General features: G+C 42.9%; 3 protein-coding genes across 15 annotated transcripts in view; 2 read left to right on the forward strand and 1 right to left on the reverse strand.

Moving 5' to 3' along the window:
- Positions 1-55: 55 nt before the first annotated feature.
- fzd3a (frizzled class receptor 3a) lies at positions 56-12,649 on the reverse strand. 4 transcript variants are annotated; one of them, XM_028953623.1, is made up of 7 exons: positions 12,536-12,649; positions 11,794-12,117; positions 7,148-7,344; positions 3,786-4,803; positions 2,611-2,759; positions 1,604-1,852; positions 56-779 (listed from the first exon to the last, which is right to left on the reverse strand). In XM_028953623.1, the coding sequence occupies exons 2-7, from the start codon at positions 11,989-11,991 to the stop codon at positions 533-535; spliced, it is 2,058 nt and encodes a 685-aa protein (XP_028809456.1). In that variant the 5' UTR covers positions 11,992-12,117; positions 12,536-12,649; the 3' UTR covers positions 56-532. The 4 variants fall into 4 exon arrangements, with proteins under 4 accessions (XP_028809456.1, XP_028809457.1, XP_028809454.1 ...); XM_028953624.1 differs by having other exon boundaries at positions 533-779; positions 1,604-1,849; XM_028953621.1 differs by having other exon boundaries at positions 533-779; positions 11,794-12,099; positions 12,536-12,623.
- A 1,426-nt stretch (positions 12,650-14,075) lies between these two features.
- Positions 14,076-23,955, forward strand: fbxo16 (F-box protein 16). 7 transcript variants are annotated; one of them, XM_028953133.1, is made up of 9 exons: positions 14,091-14,203; positions 15,420-15,530; positions 15,631-15,666; positions 15,966-16,172; positions 16,363-16,527; positions 21,641-21,927; positions 22,150-22,255; positions 23,290-23,482; positions 23,704-23,955. In XM_028953133.1, exons 1-9 carry the CDS (start codon positions 14,108-14,110, stop codon positions 23,775-23,777), a joined length of 1,275 nt encoding a protein of 424 aa, XP_028808966.1. In that variant the 5' UTR covers positions 14,091-14,107; the 3' UTR covers positions 23,778-23,955. The 7 variants fall into 7 exon arrangements, with proteins under 7 accessions (XP_028808969.1, XP_028808966.1, XP_028808967.1 ...); XM_028953134.1 differs by having other exon boundaries at positions 23,707-23,955; XM_028953136.1 differs by having other exon boundaries at positions 14,076-14,203; positions 15,442-15,530; positions 23,290-23,955.
- A 415-nt stretch (positions 23,956-24,370) lies between these two features.
- fam49a (family with sequence similarity 49 member A) overlaps positions 24,371-27,196 on the forward strand; it is a 39,346-nt gene continuing 36,520 nt past the window's right edge. For all 4 annotated transcript variants that reach the window (XM_029002957.1, XM_029002959.1, XM_029002958.1 and 1 more), the window contains exon 1: positions 24,371-24,509. The gene's annotated coding sequence lies outside the window, so the exon portion shown is untranslated. The remainder of the gene's footprint in view (positions 24,510-27,196) is intronic.

The raw sequence follows: 27,196 nt of genomic DNA on the forward strand, positions 1-27,196 counted from the left end.
ATGTCTTCAGCTGGTCTTTGGATTTACCTTACTAAAGTGTATTAAATACAACACATTAGTAAAAAGGATTTTATTTTCAATTTCACACAGGAAATTACATCTAGACACTTTCAACATAACAGATGTCAGTGCTAACCAGTCTCCTACACTCAGATTCGAATCAAGAGGAACAGTGGTCCATTTAGTCCAAAATGCACGCAGTCTATCCTACTTTTATTCAGTTTCATCCCTACAAGCTAACTCCAATCAAATTATTGGACTGTTTAGCAGTACGGATCACACCTATGCACATAAACTGCTTCCCTTCGAAGTCCGAAACATACAGGATACTTATTCCAGAGTTTGTTTCTCTCACTGACTTCTTACTAGAACATGTCCAGCAAAGCCTGTGGAATTTGTGCTGTGGCTAAACCAGACGCAGTTTCATGCACCACTTCTGTTTAGAACCAGGCTGTGCAGGCCACGGTCCATGAAATGGAACGATTCTTGGAGAACCTTCCTTGCTGTTCCTATCCTGATCGCTCTTCGACGCTCAAGCCATGGCTCCATCCTCCTCCACCACGCAGTGGATACCGTTGCCTGGGGTGATCTGGACAGCTTGTGTGGTGTTGCTAAGGTCCCGTATACTGCTGTGGCGACTGTCAAGGCGCTGGGTGCTATTGTGCCGTGATTGGCTGTCTAGACGATTGGCGCTGCAGTGGTTGGCTTGGTCGTGGAGGCGGGGCAGGCTACCATACGGAAGATGCTCTTCTGCTCCTCGGAAGCTGCAGGCCGTGTACCTGCCGTGAAAAAGTCTGTTACTGTGGTTCCAAAAACATTTCTGAAAAAATTCAGCTAAATCTCTGACTAAACATCAATAAAAATAAGATGTGATAATATCTGAGTTTTATGGTTGCAGAAGCAAGAATCCAGTCCATGACTAGCCTGACTTTTCCTTGTTTCTTTTTGAAGAATTAGTGTGCAAAAGGTCTAAATCTGAGCTTATGTAGAATCTTTGTGCTTAATGGAGGATTGTGGCCGGACTCTCCTTGTGCTGGCTACCACGCCGCCGTAGGACGCACACCATTCCAACAATTTGCCAATCCACCTAACAGAAGAAGCAGAGCAGGCAAAGCAAATTCTGCCTGCAATTTTATTTGTCAATTAAGCATCGCTTCTTATAGAGAAATGTCTGAAATTGGCAGGAAAACTCATGTGCAGCTTTTTGCTCTATGTGGTTAGAGTGAGCACACAATTATACCGGCAGATTATGAATGTGTCATACCACCACTCTTTTGTGTTCTTTTATAAATGAACTCATGCATAGAAATGGTCTTGTGTAATAATTGAGGCGGTCAAAATGTACAAATTGCTGCAATTCATTTTAAATATAAAAATAAATGAACGCTGTTAATGCAGATGCATTCTTTTTGTGTTAAATGGGCTGATTGTTCACAGATAGATTTGATTGAAAAGTTTTCTACACCATGCCAGGAAGCCACAATTCACCCCATTCAAAGTGCGATGCTCCGCCTCTTTGTCCACAATGGTCTCTTTACTTGTTCTAAATCTGCAGTACAAGAATGAATCGTGCAATCAATGATCAGTTTCAGAAATAAAATACCTGCCGTCTCGGGAGTGGTGCAGGCTGCCGTGGCAACTGGCACTCTTACTGCGGATGCTACCCGCATGGCTGGTGCTGCGGCTGGGCGGCTCGTCCAGCATGGCCAGGTGCGTGGATGAGGCATGAGTTGACGTCCCCTGTGTGGACGTCCCCCGCGACTTCCTGGCCACGGGGGCCACTGGCTCACGCAGCAGCAGCTGGGAGAAGTCAGGCTCCTGTAGAACCTGCCGGCTGCCGTTCACCACACTGCTGAGGACCAGAGAGAGGGAGGGGAGGGGTAGAGGGAAAACAGAGGGGGCGGGGCAGGGGAGGAGCAGGGAGGAGTGGGTGGAGTCGGGTGTTGGAGATGGCTGGGTTATTGCACTAATTCAGGATGGAGAGATGGGGATGTTAGTGCAGAGAAGGCACCGGTTTCACCACCTCTGCACCACACTACATACATTTTAACCGTTCATGACTAGAAATCTAGACACAACATAAATCAAATCCCTGTCCAGCTCCTTTTCACTCCTACATGAGGTATTTCCTGCTGTTGGTGCCAGCCTCACTAGCGCTACTAATACTTATATTCTTATTTCTCACTCCAAATTAATACACAGAAGACCACTGGGACAAGTGCACCATCCCACAATGCATTATGTTCTATTTTAAACACAAACACACACACACACACACACACATATATATATATATATACACACACACATATATATACATATATATTTCCCAGTTTGCAAGTTTTAGAACTTGACTGAGGATTTTTTGCTAATTCTACACAAACTAATTGTACTTATCATGAGGCTTATAACAAGTTAACAAATACTTTACTTTATTTTGCAGACGCTTTTATCCAAAGCGACTTACAAGAGGAAGACACCAGCAATTCTCTCTCAGCAAAATACAGGGACATGGCCGTCCCTGATCTGCCCTGGATGGAGCTGGACCATCTGTAAGGTAGATCACATCTTCTTACCCCCCCAGTTCAGTCACAGTGAAGATCAACTCACTCTTTTCTCCGGTGGCCATGAAAGAAGCTTGCCCACTCGAAGCAGGTCTTCTTGCTGCCCACCCAGAACACCGATGGAATTCCCACCACCAACAGCATCAGATACTTGAGGAGGAAGAGGGTGAGGTCTGGCCGACTGGACTGCAGCACCTGTATCCCCAACAGAAATGGAAAGCATAGCTGGCTCAAAAACCAGGATGGAGGCGAGCTTGATTATAATATTAATTACAAATGGATTGTAGTTTCATTTCAACTGAAATAATGAAGACATATGATGTGGTGGGATTATGTGGGTGGTGAACAGTGATTGTGTTAACGGTCAATTTCTTTACAATAGTGTGAGCTTTTTTCTGGTTGTCCACTCCTGCATTCGAATGTTGAGATAAACTTGGTTCATCAGAACGAGGTTTAGTTTCTACCAACACGTCTCCTCGTTCTCACTGCAAAGATAATGGTTGAAAGCAAACCAAATTTGTGTGAGTGGGCTCAGAGGGTTCCTATGCATATTATATATTGTTCATAGGACCATGTTGGTATTTCCTCTGTACGTCTCTGTTCTATATTTGAAGATGAGATACGTGCGGACTGCAGCTCTACTTTGCCGGAGGCTCACCATCTCACGGCTGTCTCTCTTCGTTAATGACAACTCCGGCCTACTGATATATTTTATTCATTGTTGTCAGTCTGCGGTGCTTAATGTTTGAGTGGCTCTGCACAGTATGGCAGGCTTAACAAGCAAATCCATCCATGTTGCAAATAATCAGCATTGAGCAGTTAGATGCATTCAAATCTGCAAAATTACAAGGGTATCCACATTTCCACACTTTTTATTTAAATTTCATAAACAAATATGTACTGCTTCACTAAAAATCTTTGTACAAAAACACCCCAGTAACACCTGTTTTTTGTTAAAAGTAAAAATCATGCTTTTTATATGACTGTATATTAATATTCATTCACTTGAAAGTGCTGCTATGAGAAGTTGTATTCATTGATTTTGAGACCATTTTAAAATATCTGTCCAAACTAACACTAAGATGAAGTGATGCCAGAAGCCAAGTGCAACATCTGCAACTCAATATGTGCTGCATTAAATAAACTATTATATAAATCAGCACATCACCAAGCTCGGCCTGGAACCTGATCTTCCCAATAAAATGCAGGAAATAAGCCCACCTGAAAGGGACAGGGGATGTGGTAGTCACGGCAATGCTCTGTCACCCAGGTGGTTTCCCAAACTGGCCTGGAGCTCTGCTCGTACAGGTAACAGCCTATGACAGTGAGCAGCGGAGCCAGGTAGAGCACAGAGAACACGCCGATGCGGATCATGAACTTGACCAGCTTGTCCTGGTTCTCCTTCTCCAGTGGAATCTCCATCCGGACCCGGTTCAGTGCAGCGATCCCGGCCAGCAGCAGCACCACGCCCACTAGCACATTCACACAGAGTGGAGCCAGCAGGAACCACCACAGAGCATGAAGGTCATAGAGCCCCACAAAACACACACCGCTGATCCCATCGCCCTCCACTTTATTCATAGCCATGAGGGTGATGGTGAGGGTGCCAGGGACGCCCCAGGCAGCCACGTGGAAGAGCAGCGCCTTCTTCTCGATGGCCTCGCTCCCCCACTTGGGCACGGCAGCCAGGAACCAGGTTATGGTGAGAACCACCCACCACACACTGCCAGCCATGGTGAAGAAGTAGAGGGCCATGAAGAGCAGCGTGCAGGCCTTGTTGTGAGAGCCCTGTGTGATGGTGGCGGCTCGGAATCGCCCAGGGCTGGCGGCGTTGCAGGCCACGCGGTCATCTAGAAGGAAACCCAGGAAGTAGACCAGCGAGACCATCATGTAGCAGACTGCGTAGAAGATGATTGGCCTTTCTGGGTAGCGGAAACGAGCCACGTCAATGAGAAATGTGAGGAAGGTAAACAGCGTGGCAGAGAGACAGACGATGGACACCACCCCGATGAAATAGCGTGCAAACAGCAGCTCGTCCCTTCGGAAGAACATGTTGGGGCAGGGTGGGGAGCAGTCCCGCACGCCCAGGAAGGAGTAGCCCAGCTCTGGCTCCACCTTCAGCTCACGGGGGCACCAGAAGCCATAGTCCCGCTGCACCGACATGGGTGACTCTTCTGTGCTCAAGCTGGTGGAGAGCAGGTCCACAGGCCGAGGGTAGGGATCGTCACAGTCTGGAAATCTGACAAAAAAAATATTAAAGTCTCTGATGTAAACCTGAAAAAAAAAACGGCATCATGGGCGCAGAGAGGAAAAGTAAAGAAGAGAAATCTTTCTGGAACTGAAACAGATGTGCTTGTAGGTGGTCACAGTATTGGAGTGACAAACAAAAAGAACAGACCCAACAGTGCCTGACCCGACTCAACCTGACAAGTACCGCTTTTCTGTTGTTTTTCTGTCGTGGGGTAAACACCCAGCTCAAACTGTACAAATAAATTGCATGCAAAAAAAGATAAAGCTCATGATTTATGTGCACACACTGTACGGTCCTATGCGACCTGACTGCTCACACTACACTAGCGACATGAACACATCAGAAGATGAAGAACCCACATTACTGAGTGATGCTGAAGAACCCACACTACTGAATGATGCTGAAAAACATGCTGAACAAAGCGAAACACGCTGCTTTGGCCTCAATTTTGACTGACTTTTTTTTTTTTATTTACCACTATAAATATTTTTTTCCTTGTTGTTCCAGTCATGATAAGTAGGCGAGACCATTACAAAAAAGTTTGCTTGTGTCTGTCACAGCTGATCGAGCCGAGATTCCATGTTCTCTTACTTAAACTTGGATAGTACAGTAGTGTTGTAGTCAAGATTACCTAAACCGAGACTGGAGGGTATAAAGACCAAGACACTGCAGAGACTTGAGGGTACCAAGATCAAGACCAAGACACACTAAGGCAAGACCAAGACCAAGGTTGGTCGAGACCGATGCCAAGACCAAAACCAAAACATACTAGGGCTAGAATTGAAATCACATTTCTCAGGTTAACTGTAGAGAAGGCGTTGCTGTAAAGTGTCATTACTTAAATCTAATTCATGTTATCTTTTCAATTATACTGTGCATATCTCATTTAGAATCTCCCAGTTACAAGGCCTTATAATAAAAAATAATATTCTCAGCATTCTTCTCCTATAACCATTTTATCAGACCTCGTCAAGGGAACGTGTAACAGAAATATGTTCATATTAAGTCTCTTATACCAGGGATTTATGGTGTATTACTCACTAGCACAAGGAATTATTATATATGCACAATGTGCCACTCACGTTGTTGCTCATCCACGGTCACATTCAGCAGTCAAATTTGTTTTGTATAGATCACAACGTTCATAGGAAGAGGCGGATGCATCTTTTAGGTCCCGTTTTGTGCATGGTTATAAATGAGACCCCTGATATACCCTACTACTAAGGTGTAGTAATGCATTTTATGTATTATTAAAAATGTTTAAGTTTTACATTGTCCATATTAGGTTGCTGATCTGAGGCTGCATAATAAACTCTACAAACATTAGATTTTTTTTTTGGTCATTTTGTTTAACCAAGGTTTCATGATCAGTGATAGTGGACCCGTAATCAAAAGATTGCCCATTCGAATCCCGAACCGGCCAAAATGGCGTGCATGTGTTATGGCCCGAGCGGCCCTCGCCCTCATGTTTTGTCGGTGATGATGTGAATCAGGTATGTGTAAGTGGAGTGTGTTGCCGCTCCTTCGCAATGTAAAAGTGAAGTGATTGTCACTTGTGATACACAGCAGCACAGCACACGGTGCACACAGTGAAATTTGTCCTCTGCATTTAACCCATCACCCCGAGTGAGCAGTGGGCAGCCATGACAGGTGCCCGGGGAGCAATGTGTGGGGGCAGTGCTTTGCTCTGTTGCACCTCAGATTACAGGGGCTGCTTCCTTAACCGCTAGGCCACCACTGCCCTAATGTGTGAAAATGGGTGTGTTCCCTCGGTGAGTTAGCCTTTCCTTTCCCTGTTCCCTTTTTTTTTTAGTCCTGAATCACAATAAATTTGTTACAGCGCCTTCCTTGGTGGCGTATCACAGCCAACTGGAACATCCTGTCGATGTCCAGGCATTTATCAGATGCCCTTATCCAGAGCAACGTACAGTCTACTAACTACCACCCCTACTATTCTGGAAGCTGGAATGTCCCTGTCGGAAGGGAAATTTCACAGGGATATTTGACTATTTAACTGGGTCTGCTGAGACATGTGCCTTTGGCCAATAATTTATCCCTGTGTCTACCAACCCAAAATATTCACACAAACAAATCCATAAATGTGTTCGAGGGCACAAAACAGATGAATTAGTCCATTGTGTCGTTGGTTCTTTCTTTCTCTCTCTGTCATTGCACAATGTCTCTAAACATTGCTAAACACATTAATTACTGCAATTATTTACACAAGTAAAGATTGATATGATTAATGCTTTTTCTTTGTGCTGTAGTAAAGCGTGTGGTGAACATCTGCAACCGCAGAATCATGGTTGGGAATGATAGACTGCAGACTGACCGGTTACACTCCATCTCCTCTGGCCAGCTGACACCGAATATGTCCATGAGCTTGTAGCAGTCCCGCCGAGCACGCTGGCAAAGGCGTCGGCAGGGGAGCGTGACGCGGCCGTACTCGGTGCAGACTGGTGCGTAGAGGGCACACAGGAACGGGCGCAGGTCTGCTGAGCACTGCAGGTTCACCATGGGGTGGAAGGGCTGGAGGCACAGAAGGAGACAAAAAACCTTAAGTCCAATTAATGGTTCATGAGTTCAGGATGGAACTTCATGTCTAAAAGGAGCTTTTTTTTAGAATTCAATAAAACCCTCTGCCCTGTTTGGCTGATCCAGACTAATTACAATCAGAATAATTAAGCACTGTATCTTAATACCCACAACTGTGACTATCTTTATACACACACACACAGTTTTTAGGTTGGCCATTTCACTGCCTGTTGTATCAAGTATGATGGTGTATGTGACAAATAAAATCTGAGTCTGTTTCTGTGCTTTATGTCGGTCTCCTCAGCAGTATTAGAACAAGGAAACCCAGATGAAATCTGAACATGACCCCATCCCTTTTACCCAGCAACTCCTGCAAAACAAAAGACATGGGGGAGGGTTGGGTATTGTTCTAAAAGGACAGTAACCCAGCCCCCTGAGGTCATACCCCTCATAAGACAACTGCCAGTCCTGTCCTTAAAATATGGAGCTGATCCTGTGTATTTTCAGCTGGGTGAAGAGAAGGGAAGTAGTGGAGGGCTGGAAATACAGAGGCAGCCGCAGGACAGGCCTTTAATATGTAAATCCCGGCCTTCCACCCCCATTGGGGAGGGAAAAAAGAGCTCCACCCAGGACCAGACAGTACACAGCCCCCCAACAGAGGGCTGTCTTTGTAACTGTAATGGGGACGGGGAAGGAGTGTCGGGGGTGAGCTCAATTAAAAGCCATTTATTAAGAATGGTTTCCAGGAAAAACACAAAGAAAAACAAAATAACTCACAACTTTTATCATTTTAGATACTTCCATAATTCAGAGTTTGAGGGCAGTCAACATTTACCCATTTAAGTTTGAGGGCAGTCAACATTTACCCGTGTTTGCAGATTCATCTCACAATAAACTACAGAAAAGTTGTGACATGCCCCAAAAAATTATTAACACTGTCAATGCCATTTTTAAACGGAATAACTTTCTATTGTATATCCAATCTTATATCAACATGCCCATGAGGTATATGTAAAGAGTGTCACTGAAATATGCAGAAGAAAATGTAGCATGTTATACTGGATTCATGCAAATCTGCAAACTGAGATATGCGTAGCAAATAATGATTCTACTTGTAGTTTTATATTACTGCTGATATATTAATCTGTTTAATCAAACTGTTGCAGTGCACTGGTTAAAAAAACGTTTAAAAGCCCACCCTGGCTGCACTCTGTTCAATAGGGTACTCAGTCGTCCACCAGTCACAACACACACCATGACACAAAGTATCTAAATGTTTCAATCTTTTCTTGGGACCTGATCCATCTTCAGTGCAGTTTTATTTCCTGCCTGGCTTATGATTTATTGTTTGTCGACCTTTTCCTACATTTAAATGTTATATTTAGTTTTATATTTGGTATTATATCAGTTTTTTATAAATTCATTCTTATTATTTATAGATGCCTCTCCTAATCAGGGACTGCACCTAATTTTGTTGTACTTGTTACAATGACAATAACGATATTCTGATTCTGATCCTATATACTTAAATATCTCATAGACAATTACTACAGTAAATTGGGACTTTTATAAAGCGCCTGTCATGGCTGCCCACTGCTCACCATGGGTGATGGGATAAAATGCAGAGGACACATTTCGTTGTGTGCACCGTGTGCTGTACTGCTGTGTATCACAATGACAATCACTTCACTTTAAAAAAGCTGGGAACTCAGGTGGAAGCTGTTTGAACCGCTAGCCTGTAATTGAATCGGCCTCAACCACTGACGCAGAGCACCTCATGTTAAATCTGCGCACAAAACTGCCACAGCGTCTGAGGGCAAATTACAGCCATTTAAAGGCAAAATGACAGAATTAGGGAATGAGATTACAGTCTCGGCAGAACATTGTTCCAGGGTTGTTGCCTTTCAAGAGGGAATATTACTCCTTACAAGCCCATAATGTGGCTTTTCAGCCACATTTCAGTCATGATTTTTGATCATTTCAGGTAAATCCCTTAACAACAACAGCTGCTGCTGAGCTTTTAGGAACAGTGTTAGGGCCGGGCTTGTGCTTCCAGAGCTGAGATCATCAAGTCAACAAGTCAAGAGGTGAAATACCAGTGTAATTACAGAATTCACTAATATAAAGATTTGCTGCAATATTATCGTAATATGCATACAGTGTTTGCAAACAATTCTCTTAATTTACTAGTAATTGTATGAATTAATTAATAAAACCTGTCCATTACAGGACATTTGCTTTATATAATAGACCAAACTCCATTTTCAGTTTAGATAGATAACTACATAGATAGACAGACATACAGATAGAAATGTATCCCCCATTTTTATCCCCTTATCCTCCCCCATTGCCTACATTTCCAGAGTGACTGTCATGGCAACCAGCGGTGCATCAATGGCACATTTTCTGGGAGTGTCTCTGTTTCTCTGAGGTCAGAGTGCAGCACCAGGACCACCTTCTGGGGGAAGGAAAGCCCGCTCTTTTGTAACCACACAAATGAAAGCTGTTACCACAGCAACCACTGCACCTTGCAATGGGGAGGGGGGAGGAGAGACCAGGAGAGAGAGAAGGGAGGAGGACAAAAGCTGAAGACATGGAGGAGGTTGATAAGAACAGAATACTGGGAATGAAGCCTGATGGGACGTGGCTTCACATAGCCTGCTAGCTAAGCATGCCATTTCAGACACTGCATTAATATTCTGAGTACAGAGATGCGCGCCATTAATATTCTGTGCGCAGATTTTTGCACACAGAATGGAACTGGCTGTTTTTCAATATTCTACATGTAGTTACATAAAGAGATACCATCATATTATATTCTAAATCATATTAATTCACCATCATACTTCTAAACAATTATGTTTAGGAACTGGAGAATTGTAAATAAACACCATATCAACAACCATATTATTTCTATTTTATAATCTAATGGTTATGACAAAAAAAACACATTCATTTCCCTTGCTGATTAATATGAGGCATTGTGTGCCAGTATTGCAACTTTGGGTTATTGTCATTTTCCCACCATTTTACAATAATGGCAACATTGACTAAAAATGCCAAATGCATGTATCTGTGCATGATGATTATTTCTAATAATACAGGAATATCATAGCCCACAGACAGGGGTTTTTTTTAAGTGTGGATTTTCATAGTAGATAAAGTCTGCATTTAAGGTGAAAGTGAAGTGATTATCATTGTGAAACACTGCAGTGCAGCACATGATAAAATGTGTCCTCTGTATTTAACCATCACCCTTAGTGAGCAGTGGCCAGCCATGACAGGCACCCGGGGAATAAATTCAGCTCCTCAACAAAAGATGACTACCCAGCAAACACAGCAGAGATTCAGATCAGAGATTCCCAGTTCTCCCGTCAGGTTATACGGAGGACGACTTTTGAGTCAGGTCATCCATGATGATAAGGTCTGGTAAAACTGGGGGTGGCATGGCGTATGATCGCTGTAAACATGTCAGTGTGTGAAGGTTTCAGAGGTCAGATACTTTTGTAATTAGGAATTGAACATCAGATGAAAAATTAGGACCAAATTCATGAGTGAACATGGCTGTACACTTTACACTGTAATTAATAATTCTGGGTAATGCCAAATCTGCATTTTTATATGAATATTTTCAACATCTTATTCCCAGTACATGAATGAAATGGAAGGTTAGTGTGCAGTTGCAGCTCAGCGTTACATAACGCCTGATGTTTTCTCCACACATGCAGCAGGAGGCTGAGGAACAGATGGCACAGAAACTCAGGCTCAGTCTCATCAGAGGCAGGGCGCCCATCCAGCCATCCGCCCATTACCGAATCATCTACCCATCCGAGCATGAGGGAGCAGGATGAGATGAAGCAGATTAGAGCTCTAGAACGACTAAGCATGTTCAAACGAGCTGACATACATAAAGCATCTTAGACTAGACAAACTGCATACAACAAAACGTCCAAAACTCCATACAACAAAATGTTCAAAATGTCTAAAAAATGTCTATCTTTGTGCCTTCAAAACAGAAAAATGCTCATTTTTACAGTTCATCTGACATTCCTGAACCCAAATGGTTCAAACGAATCAAAAATGATTCCAATACTTTACTTCATTATTCATGTATCTGAGGTACACATATTATTGCCTTTCTAATTATTTGCTAATAATTGCTAATAAAGCAGCATTTAAAGATGTATGAATACTCATAATAAAAAGTTTCAATACAACATTTTAATTTAGGGTTGGTTTTATTCAGTTCAGTAATTGTACTTGCATTTTTTCATGCTTCATTTTATCTTTAATTTTGCTTTGTGAACTCTTCATTTATAGACAATATTATGTGTAATAATTGCATCTTAATATTTCTTGTACTTGAGGACTGAAATTCAATTTGGGTTTAACTTGGTTTCTGCCTTAGTTGGAGTGAATATGGATGTATGAACATCTCCTTACCTCCATGGCAAGAGCAGCAGTCTGCTGGTCGTAGTGGTTCAGCAGGTTGGGCATGAAGGTGGAGTTGTAGGTGAGACCCTGGCACATCCTGATGGTGATGGCTTCACATGTAAACATGCTGTGGCTCCCTGCACCCTCCATGTGTATGGCCACACAGGATGCCAGCATGGAGACCAACACACCAAGCAGGCCCACCATTCTTCCTCCAAACGCCAAGCTGCTAGGCTGAGAAGGTGTGCGCCAAATGGCCAGGCTGGAAGTTTGGCGAGTGGGGAAGCATGCTCCGCGAAGATCTTCATCGACTGGCTAAAGCAGACATGAGGACTGTTGGTGAGGAGAATACCGGTCAGACTGTCATGAGTTCAGATGCGAATGAGATGTGATGAGCCTGATGTATTAAAAATGCCCACCAACACACTGAACAATCATTTGCTGTAAGGGAAAACTGAAAAGTAATTCGATTGTAATAATACAATACAAACTGCAGCAATTACTACTCTACTCACTGCATTTTCTAAACGAACATTGAAGCATTCTGAGCATGGTAAACACGTCGTTTTCATGTAAAACGTACAATTTGAATGGCCTCGCCGATGTAGCAGTTTCTACAACACGCCGCTCACTCGCGAACAAAAGATGACGGACTCGTTCATTGGCGGCGAGAACGACGGTGTCAGTACGGCTTATAAACGACTTTAATCCACAGTCACACTCAAATATATCAGTCCGGTTCGACACTTACCCGAGTAAGACCCTCGCCTGCTGCTCCTCTACAGGCCCGAACAATAAACCGCGACCCACGTCCCGTGTCCCCGCAGCAGGTCTGCCGGGCGGCCGGCCGGCGAACGGCTCTTTTGGGTGAACAAGTAAAGTCGAATCTGCTGGGGAATGATTCACACCAAACGATTCACTTCAGGATCGACTTTCTTCAGAATACAGAGGTATATTGAGGTTATTTTAAAGATATCATTAAACAGAATTTACTGAAATTCAAGTCGTCCACATCGAATGAATAAGCTCAAAAGGTGATGAACTGCCAGAGGATAACTCATGTAAGGTTATCTAAATCAATGAACATGAAAATTATATAGAAGGGCCTTTTCAGAGAACTTGAACTGGGTTAACATCTTAAAGATGTTCTGCAGAAATGTTGTAATGATATTTATTTCCTACACAAAACATTATAAATGATTTTCTACAGCTAGTTAATTGAATGAAAGTGAAGTGATTGTAATTGTGAAACACTGCAGCACAGCACGCAGTGAAATGTTTCCTCTATATTTACCATCACCCTTGGTGAGCAGTGGGCAGCCATGACACGCACCCGGGGAGCAGTGTGTGGGAACGGTGCTTTTGCTCACTGGCACCTCAGTGGCACCTAGGCGGATCGGGATTCAAACCCACAACCTGCTGATTATAGGCCCGCCCTAATGCAATAACCCTATTGCTTTATATTATAATGTAACACAAAATAAAGCTGCAAAATCTCAACTAAAAGTAAGATCAAAAGATCAGATCACTTGTTCTTTTAAAACTAGTTTTGTCCCTGTTCTCAAGAACGAGTGTCACATGTACCGTTCATCTCTATATATCTTCATCATTGTCTCGCTTTTTATGCAGGAACACAGCAGGATCGAAATGGGTCATTTAATGTCCCATTTGATGGGCTCAACTCTTCAAATAACCATTTGGGATCATTAATATGAACTGAATCAAAAGATTCAGACCGCGGGAAACATCTACAATCAGAACTACCTTCTAACGATTTCATTACAGCAGAATTGACGTCACTGAATTAAATTAAATTGAATTAAATGTATTTCACAAAAAAATATTAATGGTATTATGCTCGACTGCACATAAAGACTAACAAGAACACACTTTTTATACTTTACAAATAAAGTCAGTTGTACAGATTGCTATGTAACGTGCTCTTGGAGACATGAGGACCGGGTTCAGTCTTGACCCGTGAAGAAGAACGACTCTTAATCTAACACCGCGAGGCGCCACGTGATTCAAACAACGTACCTGATTGGTACAATTCAACCGTAACCGTAACAGAATGTTGTGAAAGGAGAAAATTGTGTGAAGAAATATAAACGTTATAAACGATATAAACGTTTCCCCGTCTTCTTGGCAAAAATAAAATACATGTTTGCCTTCATGCGTTTATCAAGTAAGTAGAATTCGTGCTCGCCTGCTCCTAATATCTGACTGAACTAGAGTGTTGTGAGCAGTGTGACTTCTTTCAGGGAAGCCTCCAGAATTTCGTTGCTATGCCAGCCGCTAAACTCTATCAGGAGGAAGTGCGGATATGAACAGAGCTCTGCGAGGTATAACAATATTTTTTTCCTTCACTAGCCAGAGAGACAATTGCCATCCGCATGACACTGAGAAATACAAACTTTTGGTGAGTAAAGTCTATTTAGCGCAGACTTTGTAACTTAAATTGATGCATAGGAAATATGTGTATACCACATTTACAACAATCTTATAGGACAGTCCTAGCACGACCTTTTAAATGGCCGATAGAATCTGGAGCAGTCAGTAAAAAGCTGTGATTCGACTAAATTTGACTAGACTGTTTCATTTTTCACTTCACTGTAAAAATTGTCAGACACATATTGATATTTGATTTACACTAGATATTTATTTTTATCACAGACAACAATATTTAAGATATGTTGTGTTGTTTACCATTTTATTTCTGTGTACATTCTGATGTAATCCAGAGCACCTTACAATCAGTAGTTACTGGGACAGTCCCCCCCTGGAGACACTCAGGGTTACGTGTCTTGCTCAGGGACACAATGGTAGTAAGTGGGGTTTGAACCTGGGACTTCTAGTTCTGCTCTTCTAGTTCATTTTACCTACTGTAATGTCATAGCGCCTCTGGCCCACCAGGTGATGCCATATCTTTATTAGTCACATTGCCTTAGTTTCAATTAGAATTCCACTTGTTTCTAATAATCAATATAAACTTGTTTGTTTTGACTGCCTTTTTTTTTTGCTATTTTGTTCACTTTATAATAGATGTATAAATGTATAATAAATCACAATGTTGTACATTTGTGCCTCTTGCCTCCTCTCAAGCATGACACACTGCTTACACAAAATGCTGAAAGTGAAACTAAAGTGATTGTCACTGTGAAACACTGCAGCACAGCACACAAAAAAATGTGCTTTTAACCCATCATTTTGGTGAGCAGTGGACAGCCATGAAAGAGTGTATGGGGATGGTACTTGTAACTTTAGTTCAAATTCAAATGTGAGGACTCTTCAGCAAATATTTCCTCTGCTCATTAGTCTGCTGACTGGTTGAATCAAAAACCTATGAGCAACCCCCTAGGCCATATATCAAGAAAAACTATTTTTCCTCACGTACAAACCTCGCACACACACCATATTTTTCTTATTCATCTACATACAAATTCATTTGTGCGAGGTTTGTATGTAGACACGTGAGGAATATATGGTGTATGTGTGAGGTTTATATGTAGAAGTGTGATGAAACATTGTGTATGTGCAAGCTTTTCTTGATATGTGGCCTAGTCCTGCCTCATAAAAACCTACCCCTGGTGTATGCTATATGGAACGTGTGATGATGTTTTTAATATTACAAACAGGTGTTTTTTCATCCATTCCCAGAGATGTCTACCAGACCTATGAGTTATTCCAAACTGCAGACCAAAATGAGTACATGGACACCATTGAATCACCCACTGTCCAACAGCCACGTATGACCAATTATAATGATCTGTTTAACAATAAACTGTTTGCTGAATTGTTGAAGACTTCTTTTCTAATCCTTCTCACTGATATCAGTTTTCTTTTTAGATTTTTGAAGAGAGAAGAAACCTGTTAGGAAAGTGGGTGAGGAAATGTGACTTTGGACTGAACTACATCACTGATCTGATTAATTTGACAAACCATAATCAGATTCAGTACTTGTACCGTATGAAACAATATGTAATTGTAACAGATTAAAAAGTCAGGTCAATAACCTGCCTTTGCCATTCTGAGGGTTTACTGGAGTTCAATAGAACCTTGAAAATGTACACATTCACACAGCATATTTAAATACATTACACATCAATATGGTAGATATGGATTTGTTGACATTTTAGAAGTTAATTTAAGAAATGCTGTTGTTTAACTTAAATTCTTTGCAGTTTGATAAGTGGACAGACACACAGCGTAAGCAGGTCCTAAAGGACTACTTCTCTAAGTGTTCTCCCAATCAGCTGAAGTATCTGAGACACATCTTGTGCAGTCAGGCTCCCCAGGAAGCCCTGGACTTCACCACTGTCCTCCCCAGAGTACTGGCACTCTATGTTTTCTCTTTCCTGGACCCCAGGAGCCTGTGCAGGTGTGCCCAGGTATGCCCTGAGACTGCAGTTCATATATACAGTTACTATTTTTGATTCAATTTGGATTTGGAATTAAATCATATGTAATACTACATTGCAATCTATGTTGCAGTCTCAATGATCTAAAATGCAGTCACAGTTTTGTCGTAATTGCCAGCATATGTCTACTGCTGAATCCTCCCCCTGCTCTTTTTTGTAGGTGAGCTGGCACTGGAAAAGCATTGTAGAGCTGGACCAGCTATGGATGCCTAAATGCCTCAGATTATGCTGGTGCATTAACTTTGCCCCTACACCGTTTGAACAAGGTCTCTGGAAGAGAAACTACATAGAGACTGTTCAGCAGATCAGCCTCAACAGGCCAAAGGTGAGACTGTGAACTGAATGAAAACCAAATAATAATATATTTTTAACAGAAAATGTTTTGCCACTTACATTTGTTGTAACAGAGTGTTCACATTCCCTTTTCAATCAATAATGATTTATCAGGGCCGACATTGATACCGATTGTTATAAGTTAATGCTGCACATATGCCTTTCTTGGTGTTTCCAAACACCAAACACAATATAAAATGTACAGTACAGGCCAAAAGTTTGGACACACCTTCTCATTCGATGTGTTTTCTTTATTTTCATGATCATTAACATGGTAGATTCTCACTGAAGGCATCAAAACTATGAATGAACACACGTAGAGTTATGTACTTAACAATAAGTGGAGACCTGACCTACATAGTCACCGGACCTGAACCTAATCAAGATGGTTTGGGGTGAGCTGGACCAACAAGTGCTAAACACCTCTGGGAACTGTTGGAAAACCATTTCAGGCGACGACTTCTTGAAGCTCATTGAGATTTGTCACATTACAGCCACAAACATGAATCTATTTTATTGAAATTCCACATGAAAGACCGAAAATCATACATGATTCCAATTTTTATTTTTTACAAATGAATAACTGAAAAGTGGGGTGTGCGTAATTATTCAGCCTGCTTTGGTCTGAGTGCAGTCAGTTGCCCATAGACATTATCTGATGAAAGCTAATGACTAAATAGAGTGCACCTGTGTGTAATCTAATGTCAGTACAAATACAGCTGCTCTGTGACGCCCTCAGAGGTTGTTTAAGAGAATATTGGGAGCAACAACACCATGAAGTCCAAAGAATACACCAGACAGATCAGGGATAAAGTTATAGAGAAATTTAAATCAGGTATAGGCTACAAAAAGATTTCCCAAGCCTTGAATGTCCCACGGAGCACTATCCAAGCGATCATTCAGAAATGGAATGAGTATGGCACAACTGCAAACCTACCAAGACAAGGGCGTCCACCTAAACTCACAGGGACAGCGCTGATCAGAAATGCAGCCAAGAGGCCCATGGTGACTCTGAACGAGCTGCAGAGATCTACAGCTCAGGTGGGAGAATCTGTCCATAGGACAACTATTAGTCGTGCACTGCACAAAGTTGGCCTTTATGGAAGAGTGGCAAGAAGAAAGCCATTGTTAAAAGAAAACCATAAGAAGTCCCATTTGCAGTTGGCCACAAGCCATGTGGGGGACATAGCAAACATGTGGAAGAAGGTGCTCTGGTCAGATGAGACCAAAATTGAACTTTTTGGCCAAAATGCAAAACGCTATGTGTGGCGGAAAACTAATACCGCACATCACTCTGAACACACCATCCCCACTGTCAAACATGGTGGTGGCAGCATCATGCTCTGGGGTGCTTCTCTTCAGCAGAGACAGGGAAGCTGGTCAGAGCTCATGGGAGGATGGATGGAGCCAAATACAGAGCAATCTTGGAAGAAAACCTCTTGGAGTCTGCAAAAGACAGAGAATGGGGCGCAGGTTCACCTTCCTGCAGGACAATAAACATAAAGCCAGGGCAACAATGGAATGGTTTAAAACAAAACATATCCATGTGTTAGAACGACCCAGTCAAAGTCCAGATCTAAAGCCAATCGAGAATCTGTGGCAGGGTCTGAAAAACCACTGACCAAAGTGGTGTTAATAGCCTATTGGGTAAAACACTCGTCTGTGAACCAGAAGACCCAGGTTCAAATCCCGCTTACTACCATTGTGTCCCTGAGCAAGACACTTAACCCTAAATTGCTCCAGGGGGACTGTCCCCTGTAACTACTGATTGTAAGTCGCTCTGGATAAGGACGTCTGATAAATGCCATAAATGTAAATGTAATCTGACTGAGCTGGAGCTGTTTTGCAAAGAAGAATGGGCAAGTATTTCAGTCTCTAGATGTGCAAAGCTGGTAGAGACATACCCTAAAAGACTGGCAGCTGTAATTGCAGAAAAAGGTGGTTCTACAAAGTATTGACTCAGGGGGCTGAATAATTACGCACATCCCACTTTTCAGTTATTTATTTGTAAAAAATGTTTGGAATAATGTATGATTTTCATTCCACTTCTCAAGTGTACACCACTTTGTATTGGTCTTTCACATGGAAATCCAATAAAATAGATTCATGTTTGGGGATGTAATGTGACAAAATGTGGAAGAGTTCAAGGGGGCTGAATACTTTTGCAACCCACTGTACAGGCAACATTTGCCTAAATGAACAAGTTTTAATCTAAAAACATCAGAGAAGAGGTGATCACTGACAAAATTACTTGACACATTGGCTTTGTTGTCCTGTTGACAACATACATCTACTTATTCGCCATATTGCGAGTGGACGGTCCACCTTGAAAACCATAACAAGAACTGGGTTCTCAATAAAAAATTACAACTGGCCAGCAGAGGGCACGCACCAGGGCGCCACTGCTCCATGGCAAACTTCCTGGCCTCTTATGGAACTCCAGAGCCCAACATGCCTTCAATGATCTAAAGAAACAGTTCACCACAGTCCATCCTCATCCACCCAGATGCCCAACTGGCCTTTGTCATTGAAGTTGACACCTCCAATCAGGGTGTTCGCCAATCAGAATGCAAGTACGATGTGGGTAGCCGGGAACCTCTGGCCATCAGGCTAGCATTGGAGGAGTGTCGTCAATGCTGGAGGGGGCAATGCATTCCTTTCTGGACTATACGAACCTCAAATAAGAAGCGTGCCGCCTGAAACCTAGACAAGCCAGAGGGGCATTTTCCCACTTTGATTATGTCCCACCTCCATAAACACAAACGCAGTAGCCCTGTCCTGCATGCACACAAGAAACTATGGCAACCCTTCCCCAGACCCCATCATTCCTTTTGCCTACATCCTTGTAGGGGTCCAGTGAACCTTGCTGCAGGAAGTCGTTGTGGAACATGCCCATGAACCTTCTATTCCCGAGACACCACCAGACCGGAACTACGCCCTGGCCACAGTACAACCCAGAGTTGTGCACTGGGGTCACCAGGACATCCCAACTGCCAGTGCACCCAAAAACTGGTCCAGAATGAGTCTTCTGGTGGCTGAAGGTTCCCGGTAATGTCTCCGAATACATGGGCACCTGCCATACATGTCCTGCCAACAAAGCCGACACTCAAGGTCTCCTCCTGCCCCTGCCACACCAGCACCATCCTTGGTCCCACGTCACTCTGGACTATTGTGATCGGACTGCCCACCACCCAGGGAAAAACTACCATGATGGTGCTAATCTACCATTTTTTGAAAGCTACACTATTTCTTGCCCTACCTGTTTCTTCCCACAGTATCCCAGACTTCAACCATTGTAATCCAGGAGGTCATCCAAGAGAACGGAGCTCTCACAGACCTATTGTCGGAAAGGGGTGCTCAATTCATCGCTTGGTTATGGTAACACTTCTTGGGCCAGCTGGGGGTATCCTGACATCTGGGTACCATCCCAGTCTAACGGAGCGTATGAATCAGGAAATGGAGAAATACCCCAGATACTACAGCTCCACCTGTCCTGAGACCCAGTCCAAGCATCGCCTTCTGGCTGAGCTAGCATGGAACCAGAACATGTTTACTGGCACTGGGCTTTCCCCCTTCAAAGCCTCAATGGGTCACCCCCTTCTGGTTCCCTGCTCCTAAAGCCAAAGGTCCTATGTCTGTTGTTAATCTATGGCTGTGGAACACTTGGGCCCTGGTCCATCTGGCACTAAAGCGCAGCTGCTGATGTCATGAAAAAGCAGGCCGACTGCTGACTCTGGCCTGCACCTACCACCCAGGCAACAGGGTCTGGGTCTCGACCAGGGGTCTACCAATGCCTTCTCAAACAAATAAATTGGGGCAACATTTGCCCTTTCCAGGTACACTGCCACATCAACCCAGCAGAGGGCATGCCTCTGACCCCAGCGCCACTCTCCAAATCCGAGCACCGGGCCATGGAGCAGTTCATGGCAGAGGCTGATCATCCACCTCATCCGCCACAGCATGGTTCTTTTTTTGTTTCCAAGAAGGAGACCCTGGGTTGAGACCCTGGATCAATAACCGTGGCCTGAACAAAAGCATAGTTAAGAACCGGACACCCTTTCCTCTCACCGCCCTCTATGCCCTCTTGGGTGCATCTTATTTCACCAAGCTGGACCTCGGCCTACAACTTGATCTGCATCTGATGACTGCATTCATTACCCTCACTGATCATTATGAAAGCCTTGTCATCCCCTTTGGTCTCTGCAATGCACCCACCGTCTTCCAGAAGTTTGCGAACGAGGTCCTCCATGACATGCTGGAGTGGTTGTACCTTGAAGATATCCTCATCTACTCACCTTCCCTGGAAACCTACATACAGCATGTGAAGGCATGCTAGTGGTGAAGTGGGCACTGGAGGAGTGGCGACATTGTCTCCAAGGCAGTGACACCCTCTTTCTGATCTGGACCAACTACCAAAACCTGATCTCCATCTGGAAGGCCAAACAACTGCCCACCATCAGGCAAAGTGGGCATTATTCTTCGAGCAATTCAATTTCCACCTGTCGTACCGCCCCGGAAACAAAAACCTCAAAGCAGACGCTCACCCCTGACACCGTGCCACTGACCTTCAGAAGCTGCTCCCATTCTCATTGCCGCATTGTTGGGGCCTTCCGGTGGTCCCTGGAGACTCAGGTTAGGAACGCTCAGGCATCCGACCCAGGAATGACCATCGTACCACCAGGATGCCTGTATGGCACAGGATGCTGGTCGGCAATTCTCGCCTCCATCCACCACCACCTGCTGCCCCCTGCTAATCAACCGACCAGCAAAACCAGCGACACCCACATCGACGGTGCTTCCGAGTGGGCCAGCAAGTTTGGCTCTCCTTACAAGACCTCCATCTCCGCACACAGTCACACAAGCTGTACCCTCAGTTTACTGGACCATTCCGGATCCTCAACTATCTATTCCCTATTTGCACATGCGTAAAACCCCAGAGGTTTTTAAAGTCCGGCACTGGTGTAGTAGTTAAGAATTCAGATTAGTTCTCTCTTTTTAAATGGGAGCGTGTGATTGAACAGGACTAATTCTGTTCTAGCCCATTGAGACATACTGTATGTGATTTTGGGCTATATAAGAAATAAATGTTGTTGTTTATGTTGTAGTTTACAGATTGGTGGAATTATGAACACCACTGGCACCAGTCCAGTGGTGCCAGTAACACTCCCACTCCTGCTGTGTCCTCTCAAACCCTTGTAAAGGCAGAATTCATCATCCCTGAGGTCAGGGTGACAAGTGCGAAGAGGGTGGAACCCACGCTGGAGGAGAGGACAAGAGGTCAGAGGTCAGCTCGTGCAACCACGAAACTGCCACTGTGGAGGGACACTGACCGGCATCCGAATGACTTTGTCCGCTTCAACTATCTGGAGAACCTGGACCCTACTGAGCAAGCGTAAAGAAAATAAAGCTTATCATTACTTTCAGTGAAGTGACTGTGAAATGCCTTTTGGCTCCCGGACCATCAGTGGTCTAGCAGTCTTTAAATATGTGCTGTCACATTATGTTTTGGGCCAATACGTCTATATATAAATTAGAAAATAGTTTGCTGTTTCTATTGCTCCTGTTTCTAAGTGCTCCTGTATACAAATCCATCTGTGTCCATGTTCTTTTCTAGGCGATCCAAAGGAAAACGTGGTTTTCAAACTGCAGCAAAACATGAAACTAGCAAGGAAAAAATGCTCTCTGATTCTGCTCAGAAACTGTGGAAGGCCAAGTCCCTGGTAAATCCTGTTTGAATTCTGTCGTAAGGAATGCAGCAGAGCCTCTTGAGCCTGTGGATATTAACATGCATCCAGACAGGCATTTGAATTTTCTGTGGAATAATAGGACAGTGTGGCCTAAAACGATACTGCTGACAATAACATATTTCAGTATGTCACAAAAGTGAGTACCCCTCGCACATTTTTGTAAATATTTTGTTATATATTTTCTTGGGACAACACTGAAGATGTAAAGTAGTCAATGTCCAGCTTGCATAACAGTGTAAATTTGTTGTCCCCAAAATAACTAAACACATAGACATTAATGTCTAAATCACTGTTAACAAAGTGAGTGCCCAAAGCACAGTCTCAAGTGTGAATAGGGAACAGGTATGTTAAAGTTGCTGTTGTCGCTCTCACACACTGGCCAGTGGCCACTGGAACTTCAAAATGACACCTCATCCTAAGGAACTCACTAACATTGTGTCAAAGTGTCATATCTTCAGTGTTGACCCAAGAAAGATATAATAAAATATATTTTTAAGTGTCGGGACTGTACTTACTTTTGTGAGATACTGTACATACAAGAACTGTACTAGCCTTCTTCTCACTGGACACGCCCAGGGCAGAGTGATGAATGTGCTCTGTAATAAAAAATAGCATTATTTAACAAAATGGATGCCTGTATAAAGACCATACCAAAAACCTGCAAATAACCAATCAGTCAAAGATGAAATGAAAACAAAAAATCAACACTGTTTTGTCATTGAAGACTAACCTTTTCCTTTAATGGCAAAAATGCAAAAGATTCTGAGAAAGCAGTGAGACAGGACTGGAATTTTTTTCTACAAAAACTGTATCATGCTCTCCATACTTCTCCTGGTCCATCTATATGTTGTATATATGAATTATTCTGTAGGTTATTTCTGAACATATTTTGTTTAGTTGAAAGAGAAGTTGGAGAGTCGTTCTGGATGTAGAAATTTCCTGTTAGATCCTTATCTTTGAGTCAAATCAAATTTGAATCAATTGTCCTGTCTTCACTTATCTCTCAGATGTTCCTATCTTTGGAGCACAAACTGCGGGAACAGTGGCAACATGAGAGGCCAAAATGGGCTTCTCAGAGGTTTGAGGAGTATGCAACCAACACAGACACCACACAGGGGAATGCTGGGATACGACCTGCTCCAGTCTGGACCTCAGTGGGTCGGGAGGGGACCTCACGCAGGTCCCAGAGGAGCACATTGAGTAACTGTCACAGTATTTTATCAGATTTTTCTCTTTCATTTAAGTTACTATGTTTTGTTTTTGCAGGTCTAGTAAATAAGAGCTTCTGCCAAATGCTGTAGATGTAAAAATGAAACTCAAGAATATTTAACAAGCAAGGAAGACATTTGCCTCAGAGCAGAGAGGGATGTTTTTAGCATGTTCTTGTCTGTATAAATGTTGCTAAATATGTTCTCTTGCAGCAGCACCACTGTTTGATGGAGCAAACAGCAGGTCACAGAAAGCACCTCCTTCAAGAGAATCAGAAGCTGGCTGAGCAGTAGCGCCACCATTGAGGCAAAAAAAAACATTGTATAAACTGTCATTTCAGTAATGTTAAACCATTAGTCGTACAAATAACATGCTGTAATATTTCATTAAGAATAAGAATTCAAATAGTGATAGCTTTTAGTATTTCATAATGGCCACAAGCTGTCACTGTTTCCTCAATAAAGCAATCACACCAGCTCTGATTATAATCATATATTTTAATAGAAAGAAAAACAATAAATAGATTAAAAACACTGAGCATACAGCAATTCATTTGAAAATGATCACTCTTCCAGGAGAATCCAAAAAGAAATGAGCACTTCCAACTGCTATTTTATATTATTTGTTATAAAATAATCATAATTTGCAAAGAAGAGATGCTGATGACTAACAATTGAGAATGTTCAGTCCTTGAAAAAAATTACATGCAATTATTAGAAAAGTGAACAAATGTAAGGCTCAGAGGGAAAAACAGAAATGAAGGTCTGGTAACGCCTAGGTGTTTACTATTGGTCAGCGGAGATGGGAAACCCGAAGATGTAATTGGCGGGAATTAAACGCCCGCCCCACAAAGCAGCCAATAGTCGGCCTGGAGGGCTGCGGCCAGGACCGAGGTTTTACTGCGTTTTGTGGCGCTCGGCTCGGGTGATGACTGCAGCAGGGCGTCTGCGCTACGCCTTGTGTTAGTACAACGTGGGGCATTTTCCGGGAACGTAGCTCACTCCGTGGCAAATAACAGGTAAGCGTGTCGTGTGGAGATGGTTTGGCCGGGTTTGGGTCGAGAAAAGTGCGGAGCCGTCGGAGCCGTAGGTTGCTGGTGTGAGACAGGATCTGGAGAGGAAGTGAAGTTCGAATGCCGCAAGTACAGGGTTGCCAGGATCGCAGGGTTTTCTTTATTTTACAAGAAGGCAGGCGAAGTAAATGAGAGGAATGAAAGTGGTGGCTGTGGCGTGCCACTGGTTTTAATGAGCGACGATTAAAAATGTAAATAAAGTAACTGTGTCATGTGACTATCATAGAAACGGTCTGCGACGTGGACAGGATTAGAACACGTGTGGTGAAATAATAAACTGCTAACGCTACTTTGAAACTTTGGCCATTTTTATATGACATGACTTGACGACACAGCCACCAGCGAATTACAAAAAACAAGTAGCCGCCAGGAGAAGGCCTAGTTTAACTGTAGATTTGTAATAAATGGTCCTGCTAACCTGCTAGCTATTAGCTCAGGTTTTATTTAGCCCGATGCTGAATAAGCTACTTTCTACAGCAAGGTGATTTATCATGGCTTGTAAATATGCAGTATGTTAATTTTAAGAAGCTTTTAAGCGTGGTTGCTGCTGGCTTGTAATGAGAGTGAGATTTCCAGACACTGGAACCTTTTCTGCATTCGCTTTTCTGTATGCCCGAAGGAACTCTAGTAAAGAGGATGTAAGATTTATATTAGCTGATGTTAATTTGGACCCCTTTTATATTGCCAATCTTAAAGTGAAACTCTGCAGCACAACACAAGGTGACACAGTGAAATGTGTCTTCTGCTTTTAATCTGGCATCACCCTCAGTGGCCCCTTGGCATTTCGGGATTTGAACCAGCAACCTTCTGATTATGGGTCCACTTCACTGCCCCATCTGAAGTGAGTGGCAGTGATTAAGTTGTATGAGTTTATTTAACCTGAATAATTTCCTGATACTGGCTAATCTGTGTAATGGCTGGTGTAGGTTGTGTCGGGACATTCATGGTGCCAACGGGGGGTGCATGCTCGGCTGCTGAGTAGACAAGAGTGAGAAGAGTGTGACTGTGTGGCTCCTGGCAGGGGCTGAATGCATTCTGCCCCATCCAGCTGGCTGGCGCTGTGTGTAAAAGCATTTGTTGGTCCACAAAGAGCAGCGCATCTGGAGGAGAGGAACAGGATGCACTTGGCGGCCCGTCACAGGAATGGCTGTGCTGAAGCCTGGCAGCCAATGGAGACTCTGTTGTCCAGTTGCCATGCTTTCTTTTTTTAAATTAGTGCTGCCAAACACTGACAATGGATCTCTCAGGGTCACACATTTCCCAATGAAATATCTTATTACTCATTCATTCTTATTACAAGCTGAGTCTCTTGTGGTCTCATGTGTACATAATGGATCTGTTTCTATTTCCAATCTGAAAATTACTCTGTGGTCCAATGAAAATGTACTTAACTGCTTTAAACTCATTTCTATCAGTTAGTGGAAAATAGGGCTGCAGGATTTGGGGAAAAAGACATATTGCGATTATTGAGATCAATATTGCGATATGCGATTGCGATGTGATAAAGGACACTTGCTTGTACATCAATGAAAAGTCACATACTAATAGTGAAATTTTAATTTCAAAGTGAAACATACAAACTACTTATAACAACTTGAAATGCCCAGTGCTTTCAAAATACAATATTCTACAAAATTAAATAATCACAAAAACTCTTTTACATTACTGTCGAACGACAAACCCTGGTAAGGCTAAACAACTGTTTTGATTATATTTGACCATTATAAAATCCCGTATTATAGTTCTTACGTTTAACCAAAACGTTGTTTGGAGGCTGACTTGAACACAGGAATGCATAGCTTAGCCTAGCTTAGCTAAGGTTAAGACTTATAAAACAGGATTTTATAATGGCCAAATATATTCAAAACAATTGTCCAGCCTTACCTATGAAATGTAAACCCCCGGGATCTGCTTTGAAGCGTACAGAGGTTTGTACAGCCCCAAGCAGCACAAGAGTGAGTCATTTTTATGCACTTCTCTCCATAGACATGTATATGCGTCACGCCACAGCAGAGCCTATCGCAATATGGCGGCGACGTTGACATACCATATGTCTCCGAATCGAAAGTCATGTGACCAAACACGTCACATCCGACTGAGATGTGAGACTTCAGTCAGCTCGCAAACTTTGAGAGAATGAGAGAATGGATCGGCAACGTATCCGATCCAATCCATGTACTAATAATTTAAATCACAGCTTTTTGCGTTCATGTAATCGCACAGACTGAAATCGCGATTACGATTAGATTAATCGTGCAGCACTAGTGGAAAATATTGATTATCTGCTCAACCCAGCAGATGATAGGCAAAAGGTTCAATAATATAACAGGAGTGTTTGATCTTGAGAGGGGAGCTCTGTGCTGGTTCTGTGGTTGTGATAGTGGAGATTCTGGTTGTGCAGTGGAGATTAATGCATGGGGTGTGTGGTTATCTAAAAGAAAATACAAGAATAATCACTCTTCAAAGAGAGCAAGCAAATTAAACATGATAACCCAAACCTAGACATGTACATGTAACCTGGATAAAAATTACACCTCTGCTTAGGATAAACAAATTGACACATCAATAATGAAAGCAAATATTGCCTGTTTAAGGCAATTCATGGATAAAAACTGGTCTTTCTGAATCTTCAG

Source organism: Denticeps clupeoides, chromosome 14, assembly GCF_900700375.1.
Source record: "Denticeps clupeoides chromosome 14, fDenClu1.1, whole genome shotgun sequence".
Taxonomy (NCBI): domain Eukaryota; kingdom Metazoa; phylum Chordata; class Actinopteri; order Clupeiformes; family Denticipitidae; genus Denticeps; species Denticeps clupeoides.